This window comes from Lygodium microphyllum, chromosome 12, assembly GCF_053477565.2.
Source record: "Lygodium microphyllum isolate KBCC chromosome 12, Lygodium_microphyllum_v1.1.10, whole genome shotgun sequence".
NCBI classification, from domain to species: Eukaryota; Viridiplantae; Streptophyta; class Polypodiopsida; order Schizaeales; family Lygodiaceae; genus Lygodium; species Lygodium microphyllum.
Genome location: NC_141146.1, coordinates 28,405,290 through 28,418,238, shown reverse-complemented (window position 1 = coordinate 28,418,238; position 12,949 = coordinate 28,405,290). Strand labels below are relative to the sequence as shown.

General features: G+C 41.0%; 1 protein-coding gene across 3 annotated transcripts in view; it reads right to left on the bottom strand.

The window, feature by feature from the left end:
* Window positions 1–8,500, bottom strand: part of LOC148027580 (kinesin-like protein KIN-7K, chloroplastic) — a 98,832-nt gene extending 90,332 nt beyond the window's left edge. For all 3 annotated transcript variants that reach the window (XR_015692609.1, XM_087689298.1, XM_087689299.1), the window contains exons 1-5: window positions 8,377–8,500; window positions 7,678–8,105; window positions 6,848–6,945; window positions 6,635–6,724; window positions 6,369–6,421 (exon numbers count right to left, since the gene is read on the bottom strand). Coding sequence is in view for 2 of the 3 variants with exons in the window: in XM_087689298.1 (XP_087545424.1) it covers window positions 6,369–6,421; window positions 6,635–6,724; window positions 6,848–6,945; window positions 7,678–8,105; window positions 8,377–8,394 (687 nt within the window). In the remaining variant the exon portion in view is untranslated. The remainder of the gene's footprint in view (window positions 1–6,368; window positions 6,422–6,634; window positions 6,725–6,847; window positions 6,946–7,677; window positions 8,106–8,376) is intronic.
* Window positions 8,501–12,949: the final 4,449 nt, after the last annotated feature.

The window sequence follows — 12,949 nt, the reverse complement described above, 5'->3', positions numbered from 1 at the left end:
TACAGCAGATTTTCATCTTCCACTGTCTCTTTCTCTCTCTTCTCTCTCTGCGTTCTCTCTCTCTCAGTCCTACGCTTCCGCACCGCTGCACTCTGACAAAGGGAAGCCATGGCAATTGGACCCCTATGTTTTCTTGGAGGAGCTCCAAGAGTGGCACCTCTGGATTTGGGAGGGCAGACCACTTGATGAGCTGGAGTGGGATCCAAGAGAGTGGCTATGGCCGGCCACTACAGTCGCCAAGAAGCCATTGAGGTTCTTGGAGTACACAGCCAGGATTGGCAGACACGTGCTGATACATGAGGACATGGACTGGGCACTGTCACGTAGCAAGTAGTGGGCAGAGCACAGCATCACGGATGCTTTCCGATGGACTTTCTGGTGCCGCCTATGGGACAGCTAGAGGCCGAGGAGGGTATCGTATTTCGTATGGCTGGTGGCACATGGAGACCTGGCGGTAGGGAGTTGGTTAGCCCAGATGTAAAAGGATGGAGGATGTAAACGCTGTACACAGCAGCTTCTGAAAACTCCAAAGCACTGCCTCTGGTCATGTGAGGCGGCGCAGTTAGTATGGAGAGGAGCATGCCACATCCTCCGCCACATAGCCCCCACCCTTGGATGTATCTCATGGGGAGCTTTCTGCTGGCAAGCCGTCAGTCAGGGTCATCACCTTCTATATGAGGTTGGGATGCAGGATACGATCTTCTTTATTGAGGCTGGGTCGTGCGCAGTAGCCATCTTGGAGGCTCTACCCATCCGCTAGGTACTGGAGCCCACAGTAGACCACTCTGAGGTATGGGAGATCGTAGCGAGTCTCACTGGATGGCATATCTGGAAGGCACGGTGTCAGGAGGTTTTTGGAGAAGAGAGACTTTTTGTACAAGCGACTTTGGTAGAGCTCTAGACCTCCATCACCCACTCCCTTCATGGCCGATGGAACCAGGTGTAGGGCAAGTCTCGAGCTCGTCAGGAGCTCCGTCTTCACTTCATGCGCACTTGGCACGCAGGCAGCCTGAAATGGCGATACATCCCCCCCCCCATGGCTTCTTGCCCTCATCCCCCCCTAGATCGCCCTGAGAGGCCTATATATTTGATATTTTTGTGACTTTGTATCAATTCCAACTAGTCTGTTGAGCAGGAGCACTTCTTTGTATTCAAGGTTTTACTTGGCACGCAAGCAGCCTCAAATGGTGATACACCCCCCCCCCCCATGGCTTCTTGCCCCCATCCCCCCCTAGATCGCCCTGAGAGGCCTGTATATTTGATATTTTTGTGACTTTGTATCAGCTCCAGCTAGTCTATTGAGCAGGAGCACTTCTTTGTATTCAAGGTTTTTCTGAAGTAATATAATTAGCCACACTTTGTTTGCAAAAAAAAAAAAAAACGGATGGTAGTCATGCGCAGGATGTAGGAGCAAATGCCACCTCATAGTCAATGCCTTTCGTTTGTGCGTAGCCTTTGGCCACAAGCCTGGCGTTGTATTTGTTAATGGATCCATCTGCATTCCTTTTCAACTTATAGACCCACTTTATATCAATGGCTTTCTTCCGAAGAGGCAAGGTCACTAAATCCCATGTTTGATTCTTTATGATAGAATCAAACTTAGCTTGCATTGCTGCCATCCAATGCACACTATGTTGTGTATCCTCAAAACATTTAGACTCCTAATCATCAAGTGTATGTGCTGCCATAACAAACTCCACTGTGTGTGCACCATCATGCAAATGAGCTTGTCTTCTAGTACGACCAGCCATAGAAGCATCCAAATGACTATCTTTCATAGTCTGCAAGCACCATCTAGACATCTGCCTAGCTTCCTGTGTACAAGCTCCTACTACACTTCAAATTCAGCATCTTGCTGAATATTCAGATCAACCATAGGCTGATTTTCTGCATTACCCAATGGAGCAGTTGGCTGAACATTAAGTTCACTTGTTGAAGCTCCACCTATATCACCAAAAGAAATGGGCAGCAGCCCTTCAAATACATCATTGGCAGCCTGATATGTATCAAGACCAACAAGGGATAATTCTGATTTTTCATCAAAAACCACATTTCTACTGACAAATACTTTCTTGGAGACAGGGTCATACAATCTATAAACTTTGCTCTCACTGCTATACCCCACAAAAATGCATTTAACGGCCTTGTTGTCTAGCGTCTTTCTTACTACCTTGGAAATGTGAGCATAGAAAAGACACCCAAAAGTATGGAAATGTCCAACCGAAGGTTTTCAACTGTTCCAAGCCTCAAAAGGCCTGACATTCTTCAATGCCTTGGTAGGGCACCTATTCAAAACATGGCAAGCACACATAATTGCTTCCATCCAAAAACTATGTGATGCTCAGGAGATCTCTCCAAAAGAGGTAAGTCATCACGCATATGTATATACTGCATAAGCATGAAGTTGCCATAGTTATCATACCCCATGCAAGCATGCCATAACTCTACCTGTGATATAGGAGTGAGAGTAGATGCTAGATAGACCAACTGATCAACTGAATAAGCATTTAGCTTATATAGCCCATGATATAAAAGTGCCAATCAAAACCAAAGTCATGAGTTCTTTATCTCTGACCATACATCTGTCATCATCAAACGTGACTTGTAGACTACACTTTGCCAAAGAAAAAATAGACAACAAATTCTTCTTTACGTCTGGCACAAATAATGCATCCTACAAACAAGGAATAGAGCCATCAATAGCTATCAACACAATCTCCCCAATACCTCTAATAGGATATGATGCATTGTTGGCACACTGCACAGACTTGCCAACAAGAGCTACAATAACAAAGGAAAGCAAATCCCTGCAAGATGTAATATGCCTAGAAGCACCACTGTCAAAGAATCATGTGCTCGCATCCTCAGTAGAGCTAAATACTCTATCAGCCCAAGAAGAGTCATAACTGCATGTGTAGAAACAATAGTCGTGGTCTGTAAACAAAAGACACTGACTCTATACTAGTGGAAGGTGCATCAGAAACAAACATCCCTGACTCCTTATCCTTGGCTATGCACTTACTACGTTTTGTGATGTAGTGACCTGGCTTCTTGCAATAGTGGCACTTACCTTCTTGGCTTGCATACTCCCTTGGTTCTTGCTACTCTGTGAAGTACATGAAGTCCCAAAGCTCTATGAAGCATTTTTAGCTTGGCTGCCCTTGCCCATCTGCCTTACCATAAAAGCCTACTCAGAGGCTATAACATCCACCCCACTGTTCTTTCTTGTTTGCTCTTCCTCTAAGAGCAAACTAACCAACTGAAGGAAAGTAAGTGGCTATGGGAAAATCCTCATAGTGACATTCAAGGTCGTATGAAAGGCTAAATACGAGGGTGGCAATGAATTCATAGTAGAGATCAACAACATGTCTGAGTAATACTAATACTCATCTACATTCATAAGCTGCTCATGCAAGTCCTGAATTTTATTGAGATGATCCTGCATAGAATCACCTTCATCCATCTTCACATTCTCAAGCTCTTTCTTCAAGAAAGAGATGCGTGTGTCATTTTTTCCAACAAACATATGCTCTAGGATCGGCCATGCTTCGCGTGAAGAAGCTGCTGACCGAATGTGTGGGATGATGGACTACTAAACTACCAATGCAATCAGCGACAATGCTTGAGCATTCCGTGTGTCCCATGCCTTTTGTGTTGCTAATCTCTGGGGAAGTGGTTGAGCTAGCGCAGGCTAAATAGACTGAGTGGCTCTTTGTCCACATCCTCCTAGAGGAGGTGTAGCAGGAGCCACAACTCTAGGCTGAACTTCTTCACTGTTGACATAATCCCAAAGATTCTTTGCAATCAGCACATTTTTCATCTAAAAGTAACCATAGAGAATAGTTATTGCCATCCAACCTATCCGCCTTGGACACATGTGAATACATCAACTCCCTAATTGGCCATGGTAAATGCCACTGATCAAAGAACACGAGCAATACTTCAAGCTGGACTAACCTAGAAATCTGAGAATTTCCAGAAATTACAGCAAACACCTTGCTGTAATTAGCAAATCTAATCACGCTCTATCAAAAACTATCTGATGTACATGCTGTCCAAGGTACAAACAGTGCTCAGCAGCACAAAAAATGCAAAAGCCCCAAAATTTCTTGTCCCAAAATGCACAAATTCAATCTATTACAGACTATCACTTATGTACATCTGCCAATCTCTGAGCTGACATCAAAAGCCCCAAATTCCTTACTTGAAATTCACAAAATCTCTGCAATAAATGTGTCCCCGACACTCACAAGCAGAGGTATGCTACCCAGGCAGTGATCAAATCTGAATTAAAAATTTGAAAATTTGAAAAAAATTTCCCTTTGTACCTTTAATTCAAGTGGTGCAAAGACCTGGCCGACCTAGCGGAAGAGGAGCAGAGTGTACATGGCTAAGCTGGCAGCTGTCTGCATAGGCAATCTGGAGCTAGATAGGAGCTGAGGTGGTCGAAGAGATTGGCGGGTGGCGACTGACCAGGGAGCAAGGGCATCAGACTAGCACTGGAGGCGAGCAGGCCAGGTGGCGAGTGCTGACAGAGGCGCTACTTGGAACAGCTGCGCAGGGAACTGGTGGCGATCAAACCAGGCGGTGGGCACTGGTGGCGCGCTTGTCAGACGGGCAGCAGGCAGGGAAGTAGAAACGCTGCCTGTGGTGGCGGCGCTGGCCAGAATGGCTAGGCAAGCAGACTGGCAGCTGCTGGGCTGGCAAGTGGCTGAGCTAGAGGTGCTGCCCTGGAGCTGACATGTGGCTAGTGGGACTGGAGCTGCTATCACTGCGAGTGGTGGCTCGGCTAGTGATAGCCATGGGCTGAGCTGAGCCGAGGGCTAGATTTGATACCAAATGTGAGAGGTGAGAGGATGCACGGAGATCGAACTCAGTTGAGAGTACAGTTGACAATGAAGAGAGTGTGTTGGAGTGAGGACACGACTCCCATGCAATAATCAAAGAGTTTAATGTGCAAGTACAAAGTACAACCCGTAAACCTTAGGGTTGCTAAAGTGTGTTCACACCCAAAAGGTGTAAAACATAACAAGTGCCCAAACTGTGTAACATAGGCACATAAAATAAAAGAGAATAAAGCTGGGGGAAAAAACCACTCATAAGGAGAGTAAAAAGTGCCCCAGTGTCCTAGTGAGAATCACCGACGCTCCTCTGTGAGCGTAGGCATGAGTCAAACCCAACATCATTGGTGCTACAGCTTCTTTTCCAAAGGAGGAAGCACAAACTACTAGGTGCATCTACTATGGCAAGAATGGTAACTCCACCCAAGACTGTCATCCTAGAGACACGAGACCCTAAGGTCCCATTGTATCAACATTGTTCATGATTCATTATTTCATTCAATTTGTGTTTCTAAGTTCTATGTCACAATGTTTGTTGTAGACACTCTGTGATCCACCCCATAAACCCTACCATTTCTTTACAGAGACATACCATGGATTAATTGTAATCAGCATTTTGGTCTCATGGGTCTATTTGGCCTTTGGTAGATGTTAATATAACTTACTTCTCCCTATCTCTATGCCAATGTGATAACCAAGATGTCTGGTAATCATCCCTCAATGAACAAGCATTCCCTGCCATTCCTAGTCAACCAAATCTTTTCTCATGTAGTTAATAAGAAACTTCAGAGTATAATATGCTAGCTTGATGTCAACCCAAACAATACCCAAGCTCCCTTAGCTCTTTCTAAGTTATTTTTCATGACTCTCAAAGACATGAAATAGGTGGTCAGCCAATAACTAACCAATCATCTTTCCACCACTAGGAAGGGTGAGACCCATCTTATCTCCATTTGAGACAAGATTATCCAAATGAACTCGACCTGGGATAAAGTGCTAAAGCAAGCAATAAAGGAGAATGGGACAGGGCAATCTCTTCAGATACTGCTCAATTAAGCACCACGTGCAACCCCACCTTGACTAATACTACTCATGGCATTAGTCATCCAATGGCCAAAATGACCTACTAACATGACTATTAGCTTTCTATGTCTAGTTGGACCATGACCTCTTCCTATACCAATGCATCTGCATGCATAATCAATTCCAGCTGAACCATTAAGGATATTAAGCAAAAGATTCTGACCGCTTGTAGCTTCAAAAAGAGACCCATATGAGAAGCTAAATTGTTAGTGTCACAAATCAAGAAGCATGATCCACAAAAAGCCTAAATTGGACCTCATACTTGACCAAGCAGCAACTATATACACTAAGTTCCAGCTCTTTGTGTACTATATATCCTTGTGATAGCATATTGCTTAAAGATCTCACAACAATATCCATAAGATGCATCAATGAGAAAAACTTTAATGACCGTGCAAAGCAGAAATTTTTTGATAGTTATGAAGCAGAATGTGCAATACTTACATGCATAGTGTGTGTTTTACCACTGCTAGTCACTCCATATGCAAATACAGTGCCTGTGTAACATATATCCTGATGAGCTTAACCAGTTATGTCTTCCACTTAAATTTTAAAAGTGAGAACTAGCACAGTAATATTATCTATATCAGAAGCCAAGCTTACAAAGTTTCCTATAAAAGCTAGCAGACTCTTCATGCATTTTGTATAAAGTGCTGCAAATCTTGAAAATTATGAGCATTGCAAGCTTTAACTTCCTAAAACATGGTTACCATTCACCCCTTCCATTGCTCCTCGAATGACCTGCCTTGCAGCTGCGTCATAAACAGCTCGAGTGCTTGTTGCAGGGCCAAATACCTTATCTGCCAAAAGCAAGGTTGTTCCATACTTTGGGTGTAACAAAACTAAAAATATTTTGAATACAAAAAACACTTGAGCTCATTTCATCAAATGTAGTACTGATCTTAGAAAGCTAGAGATAATACCAAAGGCATATGCCGTTTGTTGATTGTATTCACATCGCACTGTGGTATCTCCATCAGCATACCATGCAGCTTCATCACTTTTCTGCATTTCCCGCTCACTGAAGTAGAGATAGTTTAGTAAAGAGATCCTTTTGGAAAGAGAAAAGGAAACTATGCCTCCCAAAAGTATTCCAAAAGCTCAAAACGGCAGTAATGCACTTAAAAAAGCCATATGCTTTCTTGTCATACGAAAGAAAAAGATGAGATTAGACTGTAATACTCAAACAAGAGGTTGCAAAAGTCCAGGGCAGGAATTGCAGGCAAATACAACAGTTCAAATCCAGTCACACCAGGATGCCTCGATAGCCTCAACCTGCTTTCCAAACTTTTGTAGCTTAATTTATGGCACGGAACGTTTTCAATTGGTGTTCCTGTGGCCCTTTCACCTCTTTCTTCCTTTAAAACATAGAGTAGAGATGAAGTCTCCATTTTAAGGTGGATGCTTTGTCTCTTGAAAACGGTAATGCCAAAATATACGAATTGGTCATGTCGCAGCATTACGATAGGCAACACAGATACAATGGAAAAGCTTCAGTATCCACGTTATCATGGGCAAAGCTTATCTTTTTGCTTCACAGCAAACTTCCAGACTTGCTCTTTGAATTAGAGGCCCAAAGCTCTCTTCCAGGATAGGTGTGAATCTCCTATATATATTCCGCTCTTCTCGCCAGTTCATACACATTACATCATGTTTTTTCTTTGCAAGGATGAAATACTTCGTAAGAAATCACTTTCTTAAGCAAATACAGTCCTGAGAAACTTAAATTTCGAAGCTACTCTTCAGGAGATACCTCAATGGCCTGAAGCGAACAGTGACAGAAACGCACTCCTTTCCCCTAGCAAATTCCATTTTGTTATCGGTTGAAGGACTTGAATTGACGGAGGTAACCTGGCTGCCAAATCTGTCCATCTTAGCTATAGAAGAAGACGAAGGAGAGGCTCCTCCTCCTCCTCTCCCAGCTTTGATATGGCTGTTACTTCCCGCCATGAACGACCTTCCCTGCAAGAGGGAATGGCCCTTCAAGCCGAAGCCAAGCAGTTGATTGGAGGAAGAAGAAGGCGCCGTGGCCGGCTCCAGGACCTGCTTCAAGCTTGGGATGTTGATACTGCTCTGCTGTTGATTGGAATTAGCGGAGGAGGAGGCAGAAGCCGATAACTTGAAGAAGCGGAAAGGGGAGTTCGATCGCGCTTTGTTGGAGGAAGAAGCCATGGCCAAAAACTGCAGCAGAGAAAAGGCTTTTAATGATGAGGCCAAAAGGGCCAAGAGAAAGGTAGCTTGTAAGTAAACTTTATGCAGGCAGAGGGGGAGCCATGATTATGCTGGTCTAGTATGATGAGCTCCAAGCAGAGCGAGGCCTAGCGCTCTCTCTCTCTCTCTCTCTCTCTCTCTCTCGCTCGCTCTCTCTCTCTGTGTTCTTTTCTTTCTTTTTGCGTCTGTGCCTGTGTGAGAGCTTGCTTGCATTGCAACGTGATAGAGAAAAAGGGCCAACCTGCCTCCCACTTTGCATGCATTGTGGTGATGGAGAAGAGAACGTGCAGAGAGCACCCCGCCATACTACGTGTAAAATGCGTATAAGTGCCTTCTTCCTTTTTTCCCCCCTCCCATAAGTTTTCCCGTCGTGATGCCACACCTCTAGGCTCTCGCTAATATGAGAGTCTTTCCTCATTATGTGTAGCTAGACTAGATGCTTGGACTCGGTGTGACCTGCGTGTGCTCAATAAAGATATCCATGTTCCTCATAATGCGTAGCTAGACTTGGTGTGTGTAAAGAAATGTATGTTGTTAACTTGTTAGCATGATAATGGCCTTCATAGATGCATGTTGTTAACTTGTTAGCATCATAATGGCTTCCATAGCTAGATGCTCTCATTTCATGTGAGTCTTGCATGTGTATCCAAAGAAATGCATGTTAGTAGCAATGCAATGTCTTTCTTAGCCACATGCTTGGATTTCATGTGAGTCCACATATTTATCCAAAGGAACTCATGTTGCTACATTTTAATGTCATTTATAGCTAAGATGCTTGGATCTCATGTAGTTTACATTCAAAGAAATCGTTGTTGCTATAAATGCATGTTATTGTGATGGTTGCCCTAAAAGTGCCCTAATGATAATTTCAAGAGAACTAAAGTTCCAAGTAAAGAAGTGTCACCAACTTTTTTGTGGTTTTTCTTCTCATTGAAGGTATTGGGGGTTCCTATTGAACATTAACTTTTTCTTCACATTGAACATTAACTTTTTGTAGATTTTTCTTCGCATTGAACATATTGGGATTTCGTATTTTGTTTTGTGTTTTGTTTCCTCTTATTGTGGTTCTTTGAAAGGTCTCAACATAAACTCAAGATATTAAACAAACCCTAGAATAGTACACCCATCCATACCCTCACTTATCTTCTACCTTGGAAGCAACTTAGTATTCTAGGTACATCTTAAGGCGAAAAATGTTTAATCGTAATGTGTTGAAGTGAGATAAAATTGAACCTTCTCTAACATGGGTTAATGAGGCAACATTAGGAGTCATGGCCTCCACAAACAACTATCATTTGCTAGTCAATGCATGACTTTGTCACTATTAATTTCTCTTAATAGTGGCCTAAAAGTGTTTCTCATGCAACCATCTACAAAGTCTATTTGACTTATGCAGTGGTAACCTACCATAACTTCAAGTTCATACATTTATATTGTCCATCTAGGAGAACAAAATATGTCCAACTTGTTTATGTCAACATTTTTCTTGCAAAATAAATCCATGCCATTAATAGGTCTATAGAATTTTAACATAGCTTGCATAATTTGTCATTTGAATTCAAAATCAAATAAAGTACAAGTTCTTGATGAATGAAACTTTTATGAATAAAGTTTCAAACCAACCTTGGATGCTTAGAGGGCTAATAAAGTGTATTGTTACGCAAGAAATAACTTGGGAAATAACATTTTGGGTCTCCAAGTTTTGCAACTTTTCTGGCGCTTTTTGGCTATTGAATACTATCAAAGCTCATGTAGTGAACTACAAATTTAGATTTGTTTCACATGTAATTCTCACTCTTACCAGCATGATTACAACATGGAATTCGACAAAAGATCATAATTTCAATCCAAGTCCTACCCAAAAACCACCTAGGTTAGTTGTACTCTCCTTAATTATTGTTGCCAATGCCTCCTTTTCATAGTTTTGACCATTATCATAACATGGTTTTGCATGTGCCTTATTATCATTTTGATCATCATCCTAAGAGTGCACTTCCCACTATTATTTGCCAAGAACTAAAAGCACACTTCAAGTCAAATAGAGTGTGCAAGCATGTGGGATTACAAGAAATACGAGTCCTTGTGTTTGTAAACACTTTTAGGCATACATGCATCTCATATTTGGTTAACTTTCAACCACATGTTTAGATGTCTATAGAACTTCCATAGCCTTAAATGAATCTAATTTCAGTTAATATTTCTAGTCTTCTATAGGTTTGATGAATGTAGTTTCACAAAAATGCATAGGCTATGCAATTTACAACTAATGCAAGGATCATATGATGCATGTGCTACTTTGAAGAAGATCTAGAGAGGTAGGGACTATTATCTTGAGAAAATCTCTAAAGAAAATCACCCAAAATTTTAGTGCTTGAAGATGATTTCCATTAAATCTATAATTTCTATAATAAAGCTAAGGAATTCGAAATATTCACCTATATTGCCAATATCCATGGTTTGCATACTTAATATATTTGGCTTACATCAATGGATAATGAGGCTTACAATGACATGTGCTAAAAGTCTCTCATCCTAGATTTTGAACCATCACTTTTAGCTATAAGAAAATGTCAAATCAACTACCTTGCTTTTTTTTAATTATTGCTTACAAAATGTATATAAGTGTCATTTGTTTTACAATTCTAGTGTCAACAAGGTACCATTCTTATTCAACATTCACATTGAAAATCGAAGACCTCATTAGCTCAATATCCTTGACAAGATAATTAGACATAGACTCATGAGTAACTACCTATGTGTATTTATGCATTTCTGGGCTTTTCTTGATGCCAGGAGGCATATTCCACGATAGATTCCATGAGACCATGATGGATTCCGTGAGGTTTTTATTCCACGGTGGATTCTGTAAAACTATATTTATTTGTCGAGGCTCGTACACAAGGTGGATTCCTTATGCGAGAAGTTGACGAGGACTCGTATCCTTTTCTGATGCGCAAATCAGATGCTAAATGCGCATGCAGTGAGCACCGGAAGGTCCCCAAGAACAAAGAACTCTACATAAACTTCATAAAAGTAAGAAGAGAGTTTGCATGACATGAAGCAAAAAGACAAATTAGGTGCAATCTCTCCCTATGCCTTGTGTGATCGAGAGCTCCATAAGGCATGCATTTATAAATTTATTAATCTCCAAGCTCAAAAATAGCCCAATTTACAAGTAGCATGCTTTGGCTTTTGTATTTGCTTTTGCCAAATAAAGAATAAAGTGGTTGGGCATCCCAAAAGTCGGGATGTGCCCAAATACAATGTCCAATAATGAAATATTTAAGCCGACTGCCTATGCGCATACAAAATAATAAATGTTTATCAAGCGCTTCAATAAATAAGCATGCCTAAATAAATATTAGCGCCACACCTTTAATAATAAGGCGTGCGCCCATCAAAAATGATAACTTCTAGGTAATTTGAATACATGCCATCGCCCGGTGCTTCCCAATGCCACCATTGCATGCTCTACACATCAACTAAAGCATTCACAATTGTTAGAAAATAATAAAATTAAATCGACAAAAGTGAATACCTAGCAGTCTTCAGCTACAAAATAAATAAATAGGTTGGAACTCTGTCCGAACCTTAATTTAATATGAGTACACTCTAAACTCATAAACGTCCATTAATTTAAATATGTATTTTTGCGGAATCACCCATTGTGGAATTACCCACGTGCACATTAAATTAATCTGACGCCCGAAAAGGATAGGCATCCTCGTTAACTTCTCGCACAAGGAATCCACCTTGTGTATGAGCCCCGCCAAATAAATATAGTTTTACGGAATCCACTGCAAAACCTCACAGAATCCACCGTGGAATATGCCTCCTGGCATCATTTCTACCTTCACTAACAAGAAGCTAAGGAATGCACAATCTCATAGCCAATCTATTCAATTACCATGAGTACCATGGTACCAATATTATGTGAGGTCCACCTCACCATGAGTGTCCAATCACTTCACATATTGCTCACCACAATTGTAAGCTTACATCCTTAGATGACTATTCCATTGATCAGGGTTTATCTATCCAATGACTTCACACATTGCTCCCCATAATTGTAAATTTACACCCTTAGATGATTGCTCCTTTGTATTTCAAAACAAGCAAGCTACAAGTTTTTTGTTTGCATTTTAGGAACATATAAATACTTTAAAAAGTTGTAGATTTGCTACCCGCTATCAAATATCCTAATGTGTGGCCTCACAATGAGTCTCTAATCACTCCATACATTGTTCACCACAACAAGCTAACTCATGAACTTAGACATATACTCCTTTGACTTTCAAAATAAGAGGGTAGGCTTGTATTTTACGTATATTTAGAGGTTAAAAGGTGTTGTACTTTTGATATCATCATAATACTAAATTTCATATATTATTTCCTACATATTTCACACAGTTTATGCTTTCTTTAAATACTTCAATCTTGAGTACGTTGAAATACTCACAAATGTGCATATTACATGGACACACCCTTAATTATTTTGTCATAACTAGTACTTTTCAAATACATTTCTTGAGAACATATCCTTAATTATTTTCCTTCTTTTCCACTTCATGCCATTGCACCACCTCTTCTTCATTGTCTATTCCTTCTTCACTACTTTATGGCTTGCATAATCTCCTTCCTACTATTGAGATTCTCCTTCTTACTATTGAGATAACCTTGGACCTAGAAAACTCTTGAGTGTTGGAATACTTTGCAAACTTGTGTAGGTTATTATGACAATTTTGTTTCAATTCAAAGACTTCCAATTAATTGATTATGAAGTCATCTCAATTCTTTTCATCCAAATTCATAGG